The following is a 20182-nucleotide window of genomic DNA, read 5'->3' on the forward strand; positions in this document are numbered from 1 at the left end:
TAAATTGTTTTAATCAGCCCCTTAAGTCATCCAGCACGCAGCTATAATAAAATGATGTCGTTGAAAAGACGATACGTCAAATATTTGTTTTATTTCTGACCTTCCAAAATGTTGATACACACAAGTAGGAAGGAGGACTGGATCCTGTCCATTGTCTGTGTAGCGCAAACACTGATCCTGCAGTCGTGTGTTGAACTGTCAGTTTGCACATGCTTTTGACTAGTGCTAAATAAAACGCTAAATAGTGCTACTCATTGCGTGTGCTAAATAATCATATTTGGATTTTCTGCCAGTATTGTGAGCATTTTGAGGATCAGCATATATTTTGCATATTAATGAAGACAGAAACGAAAAATGGATTGCACACCTTATTCTGCTCAATTAACACAATCCTTTGCACACATATGGTAGATTAGCTTTGTGTGTGCTATCAGGTTTGCCTGTGTCTTATTACAGGCAAAAGTTTAGTAAATCAGTCCCTTAGTATCTGTAAGTAGTATGCAACAATATTATTATCAGACCACAATATTGTTCAATTCATGAAAGCTTGTGTGTGCTATTGTGTGCTTAGCTGTTGTGTAGCTGCTAGCTCGTAGTAGGTTGTAGTTTACCGTGTTTACTTTTTGTAAATGTCTTTTACAAAAATACAATAGAAGACCAAATTTTGTTAACTGTCTGTCCAGCTTTGCACAAGTAAACAAATAACAAAGGACTGCTTGTATCGGAGCTTGTTGTCATGAGCACGGGAGCGCAGCTTTGGCGACGTGACCCAAAGATGCAGCAGACGAGAGGCAGACGGCGAGCAACAAGAATGCTATTCAATATAAGCAGAAAACACACTCACAAGGAGTGGAGAAAATAAGAAAAGAAGGTGATGCAGCCAAAAAGGGCACAAGACAGGGAAATTATTTTAGATAAAAAAAAACACTCAGTGCGGCGGCAAGTATAGCAGAGCAGTGCAATGGTCCGACGCTGTCTGAAATAGGAGACTGATTGCCAACCAGGTACAGGTACCCGGCTGCCAATCAAGAACAGGTGTGGGAGCCAGTACAGGTGAAATGAAACTACAAAATAAGAGCACTGTATACAGGAACACCACACAAACGGGGAAAAAACAACAAGTTCAAAACAGTCGCAAGAGTGTGACACTTATATCAGATTGTTTTTTAATGCAAGCCCAAATAATCCTATATTTGCTTGTCTTCTCTCCATTAGTAAAACATATAGTACCGTATATTTCGGACTATAAGGCGCATTTAAAATCAAAAATCAACTGTGTGCCTCATAATGTACGGATTAATCCTGATTGTGTTTACCGACTTCGGAACAATTTTATTTGGTACATGGTGTAATGATAAGTGTGACCAGTAGATGGCAGTCATGCTAGCAAGTACTCATAAGCAAGCAACACCAACACGTTGATGTTTCATTAGACACGTGTACATGGACAACATGTATTTAATCTGATCATCATTCGGATTAGAATGTTTCATGGACCGTGAAAAACATGATCTGATTATGACGTGCATTTTCATGCATCACATTTTAAATCGGAACACTTTACTTTGACATGCGCAGAACATAACATAAACGAAAGGTGTGGTATTATTTGGGCCTTATTTTGGACGAGTTCGCTCACTGCAGGTGCTGAAGAAGCAGTGGACTTCGACTGTAAACAAACAAGGCTTTGTGCATTTCTGCTTGTCCAACATTATCACAGTATTTATTTACAATTTTTTCCTTCTGTTCACTACTTTTGTTTTACCTCTCTTTTTGAAATGGCACTGTTCTGTGCCATTTATGTTGCAGTATGTATACGTTGTTGCGCGTCTTCATGTTACAACATTCTGTGTATGTTGCTTGAGGCTAGCAGTTAGTACTTGGTGTAGCTGTAATGTTGTGAATTACAGCTACACCAGTGAACAGATCGTTAAGACGACAAGTGGATCCCTTCTTTTGTTGATACATAAACACATGACACTCCATACCATACTTTTATTTTTGCTAATCTCGTTTCAAATTGGGATCCAAACTTGTGTGATCGGGTCAGAATATTCCGAATGGCATGTTTACATGAAGCATTTTTATTCCAGTTAGGCTTTTAATCCGATTAAATGTGTCCATGTGCACATAGCTACTGAGAATATAGAACATTACACATGGCGTTAAAAAATCAGTTACAATGTTTGGTAAGCTATGAAGCCGCACCGCTTAATGGACGTACTGTGCTTCAACAAAGAGTATTATTATGGTGTGTGTGCATGTGTAAAAGGACCCAAAAATGGTACCTATTAGAAGACATATTATCTGCCGTTTGTTTTGCCCAATTATGCAAAACCAACTTTTCTTACCTATTGGTACCTGCTGACGTGTATTTAGGATCTGCATAAGTCTCAAAAATGTACACACTTCTATAATTGTAGCCTGCTCCTTCTTTTTTCTATCTTCTTGTTGTAGGGCATTCATCCTCCGCTGTTGACATTTCCAATATAAAGTAGCGTGCAGTTCTAACTTCTGTCTGTCAGTAGACTCGCTATGAAATAGCTAAAAACTACCAGTACAGCAAAGATGACAGGGAGAAGACACAGTCGAAGTGGAGGCACATAAAAAGGACTGCCTACAAATCGGCGCGTCCTGAAGAGATGGTCAGAAAGCGGCTTGAAGATGGTCTGTAAAACATAATCTATGCAACTTTTTGACCAGAGAACCACCATTACATGTTATGTAGAGCAGTGTTTTTCAAACTTTTCTCAGCCAAGGCACATTTTTTTCATAGAAAAAAGTCCGGAGGCACACCATCAGCAGAAAACATAAAAAAATTTAACTCAGCAGCCATTATTGACAGTAAAAAGTCGTTCTCGCAATTGTTGCATATGACTTTAAACCATAACCAACCATGCATCAGTATAGCTCTTGTCTCAAAGTAGGTGTACTGTCACGACCTGTCACATCACGCCGTGACTTATTTTGAGTTGTTTTGGTGTTTTCCTGTGTCGTGTTTTAGTTCTTGTCTTGCGCTCCTATTTTGGTGGCTTTTCCTCTTTTGTTGGTATTTTCCTGTAGCAGTTTAATGTCTTCCTTGAACGCTATTTCCCGCACCTGCTTTGTTTTCATAATCAAGACTATGTAAGTTGTGTGGACGCTATCCTTCTTTGTGGGGACATAGTTGATTGTCATGTCATGTGTGGACGCCATCTGCTCCACACGCTGTAAGTCTTTGCTGTCGTCCAGCATTCTGTTTTTGTTTACTTTGCAGCCAGTTCAGTTTTAATTTAGTTTTGCATAGCCATCCCTAAGCTTCAATGCCTTTTCTTAGCGGCACTCGCCTTTTGTTTATGTTTGGTTTAAGTGTTAGATACCTTTTTACCTGCACACTGCCTCTCGCATATTGTCACCACGACAAACCATGTTCCCGACATCTACAAAGCAATTAGCTACCTGCTGCCACCTACTGATATGGAAGAATATTACATGGTTACTCTGCCGATCTGTAGACAGCACAGACACTCAACAACGGCACATTATTTGCGGATTATAATTACTGGTTTGCAAAAAATAATTTTGCAATTAGGTGAAATTACATAATCTCCCACAGCACACCATACTGTATCTCACGGCACATTAGTGTGCCTGAGCACAGTGGTTGAAAAACACTGATGTAGAGTGCAAGGAAATGTTTTAAATGTAAAAAAAAATCATAGTATGACCCCTTTAATACACCTTGCGCCTTTTGTAGGAAAATAGACCTGAAAAGACACGCTCATCAGCAGTACGCCTAATACTCCTACTACTTATTTTCGGACATGTTGTAATGAAACAACTGGAAATATGTGATGCATTACATTGTAATTGTATTGTATACATGTTCGAAAATAAACTGGAACTGAAACTAATAATCTGGTGCATTCTATGGTCTGAAAAATATGGTAAATATGAGGCAAATACACATTTAACTTCATATACAATATGTTCACTGTTACAAGCAGCCCTCAGAGAGCAGCCATAACTGCACGGTGGCCCTCAATAAGAACGAGTTTGACATCCATGGTATAACTGAACTTCTTCTCTCTCTGTGCAGATGCTTTTTCCTTGGATCCAAACACAGGCCTGGTGCGTTCCCGCCGCCTGCTGCAGTCGTCTGAGAGCTTCAACCTGACTGTGGTGGCTACAGATCAGGGGCGTCCTCCTCTGTGGGCAACCGCCGACCTCATCATCACAGTCATAGATGTGAATGACAACAGGCCTATATTTGTCAGACCCTCCAATGGAACCATCATACATATATCAGAGGTAGCATCACTCTACGCATGTCGTCGTTGCTAGAATAGGTTCTCTAATAGCAACTTTTTTTTAGAGTCCAACTTGATCACTTGTGTTGTGTTTTTCTAGGAAATTTCCATAGCTAAAAATCCATCAAAACAAAGGCACAGATACTTTCTGCTTGTTAACTGAAACGCCATAGTGTCTTCCAATTATTCACAATGCGTTGCTAATGCATAATGCATCCTGTCTTGCCGCGCAATGAATCATGTGACAAGCAATAATACTAACAATGTAACAAATTGCTGAGAAACTGAAACAGGACCAAATCACAGAAACATCCAATGTAACTGCAAATGATTACAAATACTTCTGCAGCTGTTTAATAACAATACAGATCAGCCTGAACAGTAATATTTCTTCTGGTGGATACGGGAGGTTATGGTTCACTGATTACATATGATTATTATGATCCTAACTTTAGTAATGTGTCCAACAAACCTTTTTTTGCATTCATGTAGGAGCAGCCTCCGGGCTTGCCGGTGTACGAGGTACATGCAACCGACGCAGATGAGGGGGTGAACGGAGAGGTGCGCTACGGCTTCCTGCAGACGGGAGCGGGCAACAGAGACTGGGAAAACTTCCACATCGACGCCACGTCTGGAGTCATTACAACTACCGTCAAACTGGACAGGGAGAAACAGACCCTCCACAGTGTGAGTAAATGTTTTTATTAGGGCTAAAACATCATACTGAACTGTGTGTGTGTAAAGTTTCTAACTGAGTATTTACATTTGTCACAGCTTATCATTGTGGCACGGGACATGGGTCAACCAGTGCCTTATGAGACCACGCAGCCTCTGCAGGTGGCGCTGTTGGACATTGATGACAATGAGCCGGTCTTTCTCAAACCTCCAGTGAGTATGATGCTTTATCAAGGTGGTGTTTTTCGATGAGGATCATTTATTTTGTGTTATTTGTAAGTAATAAAAGAATGGTAAAAGTTAATTTATCCATAAACAATGTGAAAATTTAGAAGGTGTCTGAAATCAGATTTCTTAGGGTCATCATAGATGAAAAGTTGACATGGAAAGCTCATATATTGCATGTGAAAAATTAAAACATATTTATTTTGAACAAGGTTGAATACAGTTTCCCGTACAATACAATGAGAATGTTACATTGCTCATTTATTCTACCTTATTTAAATTATTGTGCAGAAATATGGGGAAATACACATCACAGCAACATAATGCCTTTATTTCTATTACAGAAAATAGCAATTTTTATTATTTTTAAAGTAGGATATAGAGACCACATAAATCCACTCTTAATTAGGTCAGGTTTATTAAAACTAAAATGTATTCATGTTCACGTCTGAAGATGAGAATTACAAAAGGTTGTGTGACTTTAAACATCCAAGAGCGCAAACAAATTTGAAACAAATGTGCTTGTCTGTTGCTCGTGTGAAAGCATGGAATTCTCTAAAGAAAGACTTAAAAAGTTGCAAGAATATTTTTTAATTTAAAAAGAGTTACAAAAAGAGACAACTGGAATTATATCAAACTGATTTTTGATTTTGATTGGACGTGTCATTGTGAAAATGCTTGAACGAAAATTAAAAAGTATGTTGGAGTTTGGGTTTTGGTGGAGGGGACAGCGATAAAGTCATCTAAAATAATTTGTGTTAGAAAAGGGGGCAGATAAATATAAGAATAGTATTCTTCCATCTGCTCCTTTCTGATCATGGAAATGTATAGGAAACAAACAAAAAAACAATGAAAGTGTGACCTGTGCTTGGCTTGTATATATGCATTTTCATGAAAGAAATACAAATAAATGATGACTGATGATTTGTAAGTTTATCTGCACAGTTGAACCCTTTTTTTTGTGTTTGTGTTGTGCACCGCAGCGTGGTAGCTTATCTTACCAGAAGCTGACCGTGTCTGAGCACTCCCCTCCAGGAACCGTGGTAGGGAACGTGACCAGAGCTGTGGACGCTGACGAAGGCTCCAATGCCATTGTTTACTACTTCATTGCAGGTGATCGAGCTTTCTCTTTCTCTTCTGTCTCCACGTGGTGTGACTAACATATCCCAACTGATATCTTTGCAAAGGAGGGAACAACGATGGAAACTTTGGCTTGAGTCTAGACGGTGAGCTAAAGTTGTATAGGGAACTGGATCGCGAGGAGAACCCAGTCTACACTCTCATCATCAAGGCCTCCAGTAACAAGAGCTGGAGTCCTTCCAGGGGTCAAAGGGCAGCACGGGCGCGGGCCCTGGATCCTGCTCGAGATCCCAGTCTGCTTGAGATCCGCATTGAACTGGACGACATCAATGACCAGAAACCACGATTTTCCAAAGCAGAGTACACTGCAGGTCAGTGATGGGCAGTAGCAAGCTACATGTAGATAAGCTACGTAGCTTAACTAAATTATCCAGTAGCTTGGCGGTAGCTGAAATACTTTAACGAGTAGCTTTTTCTGTAGCTTAGCTACTTTTAGACACATGTAGCAAGTAGCATAGCTACAAAGCTACAAGCTACAAAGCCCAAAAATAATGGACTGTGAATCCAGGCCCAAAATAATGTGGAGAAAATACAATGAATGAGAACATCCAGACATACGGAGAAAATCCATGATGATTGGTTGGTGTTTGTATGATGGAGTCACAATTGGCTAAGGCTAGGGCGAAAGATTATGGACTGGTCAATCCGAGGCGAGATAAGGCAGGTCATCGAAACTAGTAAGCAAAATCATAGCAATCACACACTCATGTCACATGACGACAAGGGAGTCAGAGGCAGAGGGACGCTTCAAGCTGACGGCTCCAAAAAAAAAAGAAATATACTTGATGATGGCAGAGGGACTGTCTTCCGCAGATTTGATTTTTCCTGTAGTGATGAAGATGACGTGCAGGAAACCCACAATAATGTGTGTCCTTAGCCATATTTAGACAAAAGTATGCATTTAGAAAAAACTATGGCCAAATCCTTAGTTTTTAGTTGTTTACCCTGTAAACCAAAATCATAACTGCTCTCTTTATCTTAGACATCCAACACAAATTTAGGAACACACGTTAAGGTGAGTTGAGTTCATGAAAAGTTTTACTGCACATAACCATTACCAACTGTTCCCAAACAACACACATATCATTGTTTTTTTTTTGTCAAGACACTGTATAGATATATGCTGGGATGTTTTACTGTAGGTAGAGAAAATGAGTACCTTTTAGGGTTGGGCCAAAGAAAAGGCAAACTAAATAAATACAGGGCAGCACGGTGGCAGAGGGGTTAGTGCGTCTGCCTCACAATACGAAGGTCCTGAGTAGTCCTGAGTTCAATCCCGGGCTCGGGATCTTTCTGTGTGGAGTTTGTATGTTGACTGCGTGGGTTCCCTCCGGGTACTCCGGCTTCCTCCCACCTCCAAAGACATGCACCTGGGGATAGGTTGATTGGCAACACTAAAATTGGCCCAAGTGTGTGAATGTGAGTGTGAATGTTGTCTGTCTATTTGTGTTGGCCCTGCGATGAGGTGGCGACTTGTCTAGGGTGTACCCCGCCTTCCGCCCGATTGTAGCTGAGATAGGCTCCAGCGCCCCCCGCAACCCCGAAGGGAATAAGCGGTAGAAAATGGATGGATGGATGGATAAATAAATACATACAGTGGGGTGTGGAGATAACAGCTAAATGACAGATAGTTAATAGTACACTCTCAGTTACATTAACATAGATATTATACAAACCCCGTTTCCATATGAGTTGGGAAATTGTGTTAGATGTAAATATAAACGGAATACAATGATTTGCAAATCCTTTTCAACCCATATTCAATTGAATGCACTACAAAGACAAGATATTTGATGTTCAAACTCATATACTTTTTTTTTTTTTGAAAATAATACTTAACTTAGAATTTCATGGCTGCAACACGTGCCAAAGTAGTTGAGAAAGGGCATGTTCACCACTGTGTTACATGGCCTTTCCTTTTAACAACAATCAGTAAACGTTTGGGAACTGAGGAGACACATTTTTTAAGCTTCTCAGGTGGAATTCTTTCCCATTCTTGCTTGATGTACAGCTTAAGTTGTTCAACAGTCCGGGGTCTCCGTTGTGGTATTTTAGGCTTCATAATGCGCCACACATTTTCAATGGGAGACAGGTCTGGACTACAGGCAGGTCAGTCTAGTACCCGCACTCTTTTACTATGAAGCCACGTGGCTTGGCATTGTCTTGCTGAAATAAGCAGGGGCGTCCATGGTAACGTTGCTTGCATGGCAACATATGTTGCTCCAAAACCTGTATGTACCTTTCAGCATCAATGGCGCCTTCACAGATGTGTAAGTTACCCATGTCTTGGGCACTACTACACCCCCATACCATCACAGATGCTGGCTTTTCAACTTTGCGCCTATAACAATCCGGATGGTTCTTTTCCTCTTTGGTCCGGAGGACACAACATCCACAGTTTCCAAAAACAATTTGAAATGTGGACTCGTCAGACCACAGAACACTTTTCCACTTTGTATCAGTCCATCTTAGATGAGCTCAGGCCCCCGCGAAGCCGACGGCGTTTCTGGGTGTTGTTGATAAACGGTTTTCGCCTTGCATTGGAGAGTTTTAACTTGCACTTACAGATGGAGCGACCAACTGTAGTTACTGACAGTGGGTTTCTGAAGTGTTCCTGAGCCCATGTGGTGATATCCTTTACACACTGATGTCGCTTGTTGATGCAGTACAGCCTGAGGGATCGAAAGTCACGGGCTTAGCTGCTTACGTGCAGTGATTTCTCCAGATTCGCTGAACCCTTTGATGATATTACAGACCGTAGATGGTGAAATCCCTAAATTCCTTGCAATAGCTGGTTGAGAAAGGTTTTCCTTAAACTGTTCAACAATTTGCTCACGCATTTGTTGACAAAGTGGTGACCCTCGCCCCATCCTTGTTTGTGAATGACTGAGCATTTCATGGAATCTACTTTTATACCCAATCATGGCACCCACTTGTTCCCAATTTGCCTGTTCACCTCTGGGATGTTCCAAATAAGTGTTTGATGAGCATTACTCAACTTTATCGGTATTTATAGCCACATTTCCCAACTTATTTGTCACGTGTTGCTGGCATCAAATTCTAAAGTTAATGATTATTTGCAAAAAAAAAAAAAAATGTTTATCAGTTTGAACATCAAATATGTTGTCTTTGTAGCATATTCAACTGAATATGGGTTGAAAATGATTTGCAAATCATTGTATTCCGTTTATATTTACATCTAACACAAATTCCCAACTCATATGGAAACGGGGTTTGTACATGTGGGCCCATAGATAGAAATGGGGGGTTACCCACATATGCGGTCCTCTCCAAGGTTTCTCATAGTCATTCACATTGACGTCCCACTGAGGTGAGTTTTCCTTGCCCGTATGTGGGCTCTGTACCGAGGATGTCGTTGTGGCTTGTACAGCCCTTTGAGACACTTGTGATTTAGGGCTATATAAATAAACATTGATTGATTGATTGATTGATGAAATGCATTTAAATGTAGCTTTGATGTAGCAAGCTACTTTTGTCGTGTAACTTGTATGTAGTGTAATAATTCTCCAGGGATAGCTTCCCCTGTAGCTTAGCTACATTTAATTGAGAGTAACTCGTAGCTTAGCTTACTACATTTTCCAAGTAGCTTGGCCATCAATGTTGCAGGTAATCTGTGTGAAACCTTAGAAACAAGCTTGTTATATTCAATTTTCTTCTTGTCGATGTGAAACTCTATATTGTATTTTTCCTCGGTTGTAGGGGTTGCTGCTAACGCCAAAGTGGGTTCCGAGCTGATCAAAGTTGTGGCGATAGATAACGACATCGGCAACAACAGCTTGGTCCAGTATCACATTGTTACCATCCGTTACTTCCAGTCTCAGAGCAACGGCAGTGAGGACGTTGGGAGCATCTTTACCATTGGTGAGTCTCCTTACCTTACCTCATATTACCTTATCTTTAGCTTTGTCTCAAATGAATAAAACTGCCTACTGCCTGATCCGATATTGATATTAGCAAAGCATGGATATTAGCTCGCATCTAAAATCGCCAATGTAAGGTCCGATACTAGCATTCCTTCATCATGTTTACTTGTGCAAAGCTGGACATCCAGTTGACATCTAACTGTCCTCCAATAAGCACACAAGGTTGGTCTTTTCTCGTATTTTAAAGAAGTCATTTACAAAAGGTAAACATTGTTCTGTAGGCTACTAGTAGCTAGCAGCTACTGTACACAACTAAGTAGAGAACAACACCTAAGCAAGATATACGTAATAAGTGTCCTAAATTAAACAATATTGCAGTCTAAAACACAATATTTGTCAATATATAAACAAGTATCAAGTAATGCAGATTACTTACAGATGCAAAGTCTCCTATGCAGAAGCTTATTGCATCAATTTGGCCTAAATTAATGATATATTTTTACCACAAGGTCTCACCAAAAAACTAATTAACACTCCGCTTCAAAAGCATAAATCTGTCATAAGCAGTGTTGAAAAAATTACTATAATAATCTTATTATAATTAGCTTGTTCCCATAGGTGAACAGGCGAATTGGGAACAGGTGGGTGCCATGATTGGGTATAAAAGCAGCTTCCATGAAATGCTCAGTCATTCACAAACAAGGATGGGGCGAGGGTCACCACTTTGTGAACAAACGCTTGAGCAAATTGTCGAACAGTTTAAGAACAACATTTCTCAACGAGCTATTGCAAGGAATTTAGGGATTTCACCATCTACGGTCCGTAATATCATCAAAAGGTTCAGAGAATCTGGAGAAATCACTGCACACAAGCAAGGCTTAAAAACCAACATTGAATGCCTGTGACCTTCGATCCCTCAGGCGGTACTGCATCAAAAAAAAACATCAGTGTGTAAAGGATATCATCACCACGTGGGCTCAGGAACACTTCAGAAAACCATTGTCAGTAACTACAGTTTGTCGTTACATCTGTAAGTGCAAGTTAAAACTCCACTATGCAAAGCGAAAGCCATTTATCAACAACACCCAGAAAGCCGCCGGCTTCGCTGGGCCCGAGCTCATCTAAGATGGACTGATGCAAAGTGGAAAAGTGTTCTGTGGTCTGATGAGTCCACATTTAAAAATTTTTGGAAACTGTGGAACTCGTGTCCACCGTGTTACAACAGCGTGGCTTCGTAGTAAAAGAGTGCGGGTACTAGACTGGCCTGCCTGTAGTCCACACCTGTCTCCCATTGAAAATGTGTGGCGCAATATGAAGCCTAGAATATCACAACGGAGACCCCGGAATGTTGGACAACTTAAGCTGTACATCAAACAAAAATGGGAAATAATTCCACCTGAAAAGCTTCAAAAATTGGTCTCCTCAGTTCCCAAATGTTTACTGAGTGTTGTTAAAAGGAAAGGCCATGTAACACAGTGGTAAAAATGCCCCTGTGCCAACTTTTTTGCACTGTGTTGCTGCCATTAAATTGTAAGTTAATGATTATTTGCAAAAAAAAATTGAGTTTCTCAGTTCAAACGTTAAGTATCTTGTCTTTGCAGTGTATTCAATTGAATATAAGTTGAAAAGGATTTGCAAATCATTATAATCTTTTTTTATTTACGAATTACACAAAGTGCCAACTTCACTGGTTTTGGGTTTTTGTAAATGAAAGTAATTTATTAGATTACTCGTTACCAGAAAAAACTAATTATGTCACGCAGTTTTTCAGAACACTGGTCACAAGGTTACCAGTTTCATACCTACCATTGGTCTCTGAGTAATTACACTTTATCAAACTTTATCTGCGTTGACACAAATAAATTAAACAATGCCTTTTCGAAAAGGACAGCCACGCACGAAGGACATTAACATCTGTCAAGACCAAGTGCTGCAAGATGTTGTTCTTGTCGCCATCTAATGTCGTACAAATTGGAGGTAGTTTGTACAAAAAAGAGATTTGCGTTGTCTTCTGAAAGAGTAAATAGGCTTGTTTGGGTAACCAAGGTTTTATAATTCCATGAAGTCCAGCAGAAAAGACAGTCAGTAACGAAGAAATCAAAAGGCATGTTCTTTATTTACAACCACCACGTCTCTAGTCAACAGACTGGCTTCTCGTCAAGGTACCTTCTCTCACACACACACTTTTTCCGCTTCACAATGATAGCGCAGCATGTCACATACGGTCAAACTGCGCCAACAAAATTAATGAATGTAAAGTTGTTTATGGGTGTCTTTATTACATTATTATTATACTGTACATATATACCTAGTTTGCTATAATATTGCTGAGACTTTCAATATGTGCACTTTATTCTTACTATACTTACTGTCACCAAGTTTTGAGCAAATCAATGACTTGCACTTCAGTAAATCGTTTAAAAAATGTTCCTGTAAGACAATCTGACTACCACATTGCAATTGTATCCAAATATTGTGGTCTTTTCTCAAACACACTTTATTCATGTAGGCAAAAAATAACCTGTGATTAATCTGACTAAACTAATGACTTCACAGCCCTAATATACAGTCGTGGTCAAAAGTTGACATACACTTGTAAAGAACATAATTTCATGGCTGTCTTGAGTTTCCAATAATTTCTACTACTCTTGTTTTTTTGTGATAGAGTGATTGGAGCACATACTTGTTGCTCACAAAAAACATTCATGAAGTTTGGTTCTTTTATGAATTTACTATGGGTCTACTGAAAATGTGACCAAATCTGCTGGGTCAAAAGTATACATACAGTAATGTTAATATTTGGTTACATGTCCCTTGGCAAGTTTCACTGCAATAAGGCGCTTTTGGTAGCCAACCACAAGCTTCTGGCAAGCTTCTGGTTGAATTTTTGACCACTCCTCTTGACAACATTGGTGCAGTTCAGCTAAATTTGTTGGTTTTCTGACATGGACTTGTTTCTTCAGCATTGTCCATACGTTTAAGTCAGGACTTTGGGAAGGCCTTTCTAAAACCTTAATTCTAGCCTGATTTAGCCATTCCTTTACCACTTTTGACGCATGTTTGAGGTCATTTTCCTGTTGGAACACCCAACTGCGCCCAAGACCCAACCTCCGGGCTGATGATTTTAGGTTGTCCTGAAGAATTTGGAGGTACCGTATTTCCTTGAATAGCCGCAGGGGCGCTAATTAATTTAAAACCTCCTGTCACTCCGGCGTTTACCGGAAGCCTGCGGGATGGCTGTGCATGCGCTAATTATTTTAAAACCTCTTCTCACTCCGACGTTTACCAAAAGGAATGCGGTAAATTTAGGCGTGCGCTTTGAGTGTGGTGTAAGCATACCATCATGAAAAGCACATTTAATAAAAAAAAACGTTATTATGGTCTTACCTGTACTTATAAATGGAGTCCATTTGCAGCTCCTTCTGACCAAAAGCATCGATAACTTGTTTATAGAAGTCTTCCTTATTTTCTTTCTTCTGTTTTAAAAGTCCCTCTGTCTCCATGGAGATATTCCTTTAATTATTACCTCCTGCTTCGATTGAAAGTCCAGTTTAGAAAACTGTTTTATTTTAGATACCGGTATGTAATCCTCCATGTTAAAAGTACAGGCGAGAGGGAAAAAAAGAGACGATCTGTTGCTGCGTGTTGTCACTTCTTCTGCAGTACCGGAAGTCGCAAGAAGGATCACTAGCGCCCTCTACCACCAGGAGGCGGGAGTCATTTAATGACTCATACCGTATTTGACACACGCAGCTACGGTATATTAATGAAACATAGCTGCTTACTGTTCTTTTTAGCATACCGTACCGGTATTCAATAGCTTGGACAGGTAAATCGTCACTCGTGACGTAACGAATTTGACCCGGCGGAAGTTCTGGACATATGCTAAATATTTTGCGAAACGAGTTTGACCCGGCGAAAATTATAGACATGCGTAAATAAAATTAATATTTTGCGAAACGAATTTCATCCGGCGTTAATAATGAACCGGCGATAAGGCCAAGCATGCGTTAATTATTTTGAGGAACGAGTTTGACCCGGCAGTAATTCTAGACGTGCGAATACTATATTCCCTGTGCCAATTCAAGGAAATACGGTAATCCTCCTTTTCATTGTCCCATTTACTCTCTGTAAAGCACCAGTTCCATTGGCAGCAAAACAGGCCCAGAGCATAATACTACCACCACTATGCTTGACGGTAGGGATGGTTTTCCTGGGATTAAAGGCCTCACTTTCTCTCCTCCAAACATATTGCTGGGTATTGTGGCCAAACAGCTCAATTTTTGTTTGATCTGACATCACATGGACATACATAAGACCTTCTGGAGGAAAGTTCTGTGGTCAGATGAAACAAAAATTGAGCTGTTTGGCCACAATACACAGCAATAGGTTTGGAGGAGAAATCCCAGGAACACCACGCCTACCGTCAATCATGGTGGTGGTAGTATTATGCATATATACATATATGTGTATATATATATATATATATATATATATATATATATATATATATATATATATATATATATATATATATATATATATATATATATATATATATATATATATATATATATATATATATATATATATATATACTGTATATGTGTGTGTATATATATTATAAAAAGCATTTAAATAAATTCAATCAGAAAGTTACAGTAACTTGTAGTTCAAATTTTAAGGAAAAAGCTATGTGTCGTTCTTATTATTTATTCCATATTGCGCTCAACAATGAGAGTGAGAGCTTTGAAAAATTACTGTGACAGCACCTTTAATTGCAAACAGCACCTTTGACGACACCCTGTTTGCAGGTTTGACTGACGGCATCATCCGCACCTACGACCTCTTCACGGCTTACAACCCCGGGTATTTCCAGCTGGAGATTTTGGCGTGCGACCTGGCCGGGCACAGTACTACCACGAACGTGAACATCTACATCCTGCGGGACGACCAGAGGGTCAAGATCGTCTTTAATGAGATTCCCGATTTGGTCCGTGAAAACCAGGATGATTTCATCAATTTGCTGTCCAACATCACGGGAGCCATTGTCAACTTAGATGACATACAGGTGTGTCTCGCTGCCTCAGGTGTCAATAATGTGTTTGTAAACAGCTGACGTCCTGTTGGTTTGCTCCAGTTTCACGTGGACAAGAAGGGCAGGGTGAATTATGCCCATACAGACATGCTGGTCCACGTGGTCAACAATCAGAGCAACACCATCCAAGACGTGGAAAGGTTTCTTCTTCTTCTATTCCAAAGTCAGTCCACAAAAACTACACCACTACTACCAATGTGCTCTACTGGTCTGCAGGGTGATCCAGCTAATCGATGAAAACAAGGAGCAGCTGAGAAATCTGTTCAGGACGTACAACGTGGTGGATGTTCATCCCGCCGTCAGTGACAAGCTCCCTGATGACATCACCACTCTGCAGGTCCTCCAAAAGCCCAAAACTTGTTCTCGCAACATTCTGTGATGTTAAATATCTGTTTCTGTCCCAGCTCGTCATCATCATTCTGGCCGTGCTGCTGTGCCTGGCTGGTATATTGTTTGTCTCGATGAACTGGCATTATCGCAGAGTGTAAGACGCTTTCTTTCACAAAAGTTCATGTGTCCACTCAGCCATGTTCGCTGGAGTTAGTGACGTTTTTGTCGCTTTTGCAGACATCAGAGGAAGCTCAAAGCGATCGTCGCGGGATCAACAGGTTTGTCCCCTCTCCCTGCAAACCTCCTAATGTGGCTGATGCAATGTTGTGCAGGTGGTCCTCGTTTTACGACTTTTGTAGTTAAGAACTTGCTCCCGTTAATTATTGAAAAACTTAATTTTGCTCAGTAAATACGAGATTTACTCGTGAACTAGTAAGAGTGCACGTATGAAAAGATACAGTAGGCGCCACAAAGGGAAATATATTGCTGATTTTTTCACTTTTTTTGCACATCATTATGTTTTCCAATTAAGCATAAAGCAGGCCTTTGTAGTGGAAGTGCGCCAAAGAAAAGGAAAGTCATTACTAATGTTACAAGGTGGTGGTGGTGCTTTTATTATTGTCCATTCTTTAACATCCATCCATTTTCTACCGCTTGTCCCTTTTGAGGTGGCGGGGGGTGCTGTAGCCTATCTCAGCTGCATTCGGGCGGAAGGCGGGGTACAACCTGGACAAGTCGCCACCTCATCACAGGGCCAACACAGATAGACAGACAACATTCACACTCACATTCACACACCAGGGCCAATTTAGTGTTACCAATTAGAGATGTCCGATAATATCGGCCTGCCGATATTAACGGCCGAAAAATGCTTTAAAATGTAATATCGAAAATTATCGGTATCGTTTTTTTTTTATTATCAGTATCGGGGTTTTTTTTTTTTTTTTTTTTTATTAAATCAACATAAAAAATACAAATACACTTACAATTAGTGCACCAACCCAAAAAACCTCCCTAACCCATGTGCACCCATTCACACTCATTCACACAAAAGGGTTGTTTCTTTCTGTTATTAATATTCTGGTTCCTACATTATATATCAATATGTAACAATACAGTCTGCAAGGGATACAGTCCGTAAGCACACATGATTGTGCGTGCTGCTGGTCCACTAATAGTACTAACCTTTAACAGTTAATTTTACTCATTTTCATTAATTACTAGTTTCTATGTAACTGTTTTTTATATTGTTTTACTTTCTTTTTTATTCAAGAAAATGTTTTTAATTTATTTATCTTATTTTATTTTATAAATTTAAAAAAAAAGATCTTATCTTCACCATACCTGGTTGTCCAAATTAGGCATAATAAAGTGTTAATTCCACGACCGTATATATCGGTATCGGTTTATATCGGTATCGGTAATTAAGAGTTGGACAATATCGGAATATCGGATATCGGCAAAAAGCCATTATCGGACATCCCTATTGCCAATCAACCTATCCCCAGGTGCATGTCTTTGGAGGTGGGAGGAAGCCGGAGTACCCGGAGGGAACCCACGCAGTCACGGGGAGAACATGCAAACTCCACTCAGAAAGATCCTGAGCCCGGGAAGAGTAAAAAAAGATATTCAGTCAAAGGCTGGACTCTTAGGAGGGGGTCCAGACTGAGGCCAAGGGAAAAAACCTCATAGCCATACCACACATAAACATATTACATAAAATCACAAAAACTTGCAACAGAGGGGAAGGAGTGGGAGCCATGGTGGCTGGCTGCAGCTAAAAAGCGCTACTCAGCCGTCCATCACCCCAAAGGGGAATCAAGCGGTGGTGAAGGCGTGGGGTGGTGGTGGGGGTGTGTGTGTGCATATGCCCATTGTCCAGGATGTAGTGATGTTGTGTCTATAGGCCTGGAGCCGCTCTGCATGCGGTGCAAGGAAAGTTCAACTCCCAGATGTTGTTGAGGAGGGAGGGAGGTCAAAGCGTCCATCATATATAGATGATAAATGATCTAAATTTGGCCGACAAGAGAGCTTTTTAATATTATTGTTTTATCAGGATATTGCATGTTGATGACACATTCTAGCTGTGTCCCTCAATTTTGACAGCTGCAAGCGAACAAACAGAATGTAGCGTCTGTGCTAGAGAGTCAGCGGCTAAATAATCCTCATCTCCATGGGGGCAAATAAAGTAGGTAGTTTACATTACAATTAGGAATAGCTAAATATGCTACACTACACACCAGAGGAGAATACAGGAAGTCATGCTAACCACTAAGCCAGAGCTTGTCAATGTGAACAGGGTGTTAGACTTAGGACATTGTTATGTTTCCCATGAAAACATACTGTATGTAGGACGATTTGATTATTCACAAAAATGTCTTTAATGCCGTCAGGGTGCACACCTGTTTACATTCAAGAGCTGTAGCATTGATACAAATATCGGCATTAACGATGCCAAGTATAGTATTAATATAATAATAAAATGGATTAGATTTATGTAGCATTGTTGTAAACACTCAAAGCGCTTCACAGAGAACTGAGAATCCATCATTCATTCACTCTACAGTCATACTGCATGATACTGATAAAGCGTGTTTCCTGGGATCACACGCTCCGCCCCGGCATCACACCATGACCCCCCCTCCCCACCCCCAGGAGGGCTTGCCTCACTCACTATTTCAGAAACAATCTCTTTCGGTTTCGGGCGGTATAGCTCGGTTGGTAGAGCGGCCGTGCCAGCAACTTGAGGGTTGCAGGTTCGATCCCCGCTTCCGCCATCCTAGTCCCTGCCGTTGTGTCCTTGGGCAAGACACTTTACCCACCTGCTCCCAGTGCCACCCACACTGGTTTAAATGTAACTTAGATATTGGGTTTCACTATGTAAAGCGCTTTGAGTCACTAGAGAAAAAGCGCTATATAAATATAATTCACTTCACTTCACTTCACTCTTTATTATCAAAACAACACAACAACAAAGGCTAGCAAAATTATCAACGCGCGCGCACACACAAAAATCCCTTTGGTGCTCTCAAAAACGTTAACAACCATGTTGCTACAATAACTTCAAAATAAAGCTAAAAAGTAAAATCCTGTTTAACTTGCCGTCCGCGAACAGCAGACGACAATGGCAGAGAGACGACACGGAGACGACACGGAGAAGGCCACGGAAGTAGAGAGGAGTGGGGGCAGTATGTGTTGGTTCCCTCTTCTCTCTAAGTCTAAGTCCACAGTGATTCCCTCTTTCTTCCCAGGCTGGGTTGTCGGCCATATTGAGTAAGCAAAATAGAGAAAACTTGGTGAGCGGCGAGAAAAGAAACTCACGCTGAAGCACTGGGAAGTGGCGAGCGAGTATTGGGATGCGTAAACAGGATGTAACTTAGGGGACTCCGCCTATCCAAAATGGCAGTGGTAGTGTATTGCACAGGAAGTGACATCGCCAAAATGGCCACGCTGTAAGGCAGGGTCCCTAAACCTTTTGACTCGGGGGCCGCATTGAGTTAAAACAATTTGGCCGGGGGCCGGGCTGTATATATATATATATATATATATATATATATATATATATATATATATATATATATATATATATATATATATATATATATATATATACATACGTTAAGGAAAAAACACAGATGCTATTTCATCCCTACAAGCAGGTTTCTCTGCTCTTCAGGGGATATTCCGCTCTACCCTGGTATTGAACACTGTATAACGGATAAACCGCAGTAACCTGGACTATATACATATATATATATATATATATATATATATATATATATATATATATATATATATATATATATATATATATATATATATATATATATATATATATATTCATTCCTTGCGCACAAATTGACTGAAAGAGTGCGCGCTTGATCACGTTATTGATGGAAAAATAATTTTTTAGACAATATGATTTGCCTGAGCGGCTAGGGAACACCGAGTGGTAGGAAATGGATTAGAAAGGACAGATTTATAAAAATAATAATTACAAAAAAAAAAAAAATTAAATTTTTTTTAAAACTTGGGACTTCCCGTGGGACGGATTTTGGACGCTTCATTAATTCGGCATAACTTGGCTCAAAGTTCCAGATTTGCAGTGTGACCATTTTGCACTCTCTCGGCTTCCAACGTTTCACCCTCTTCTTCGCGCTCGCTTCTATAAGCAGCAGTTCGTCCTCCTTATATTCAGCTTCAAAAAGATAAGGTTGTGAATCCTCATTTGTCCAAAAATAGTCGTCTCCCAAGTTTATTACCAAGTCTGCCATGATTACAACACACTTGCATTTGTATAATTTAAGGCTTCCAGCGGCACACAAAATGAATGAATAAATGAAACGTTCGTACACCAAAACATGGTTCACACAGAGACACATTTGGCTTGATCTAAAAGTTTGCAAATGAGGGGTTCGTAAATGGAGGTTCCACTGTATAGAGTCCGACTTGAACATTTTTTTGCTCAAATAGAAGTCAAACAAAACCCGACAATCACCTTTGTTTACTTATTGTGTTATACTAAACATGGCTTTTAATTG

General features: G+C 40.1%; 1 protein-coding gene across 1 annotated transcript in view; it reads left to right on the top strand.

The window, feature by feature from the left end:
- Nucleotides 1-20182, top strand: part of LOC133657370 (cadherin-23-like) — a 46179-nt gene that overhangs the window by 18472 nt on the left and 7525 nt on the right. Inside the window, exons 8-18 of the mRNA XM_062058628.1 lie at nt 4079-4290; nt 4782-4976; nt 5064-5177; nt 6173-6302; nt 6377-6640; nt 10050-10211; nt 15028-15284; nt 15354-15451; nt 15528-15648; nt 15716-15795; nt 15879-15919. Of these exons, the coding sequence (XP_061914612.1) occupies nt 4079-4290; nt 4782-4976; nt 5064-5177; nt 6173-6302; nt 6377-6640; nt 10050-10211; nt 15028-15284; nt 15354-15451; nt 15528-15648; nt 15716-15795; nt 15879-15919 (1674 nt within the window). The remainder of the gene's footprint in view (nt 1-4078; nt 4291-4781; nt 4977-5063; nt 5178-6172; nt 6303-6376; nt 6641-10049; nt 10212-15027; nt 15285-15353; nt 15452-15527; nt 15649-15715; nt 15796-15878; nt 15920-20182) is intronic.

Source organism: Entelurus aequoreus, linkage group LG09 (assembly GCF_033978785.1).
Source record: "Entelurus aequoreus isolate RoL-2023_Sb linkage group LG09, RoL_Eaeq_v1.1, whole genome shotgun sequence".
NCBI lineage: Eukaryota > Metazoa > Chordata > Actinopteri > Syngnathiformes > Syngnathidae > Entelurus > Entelurus aequoreus.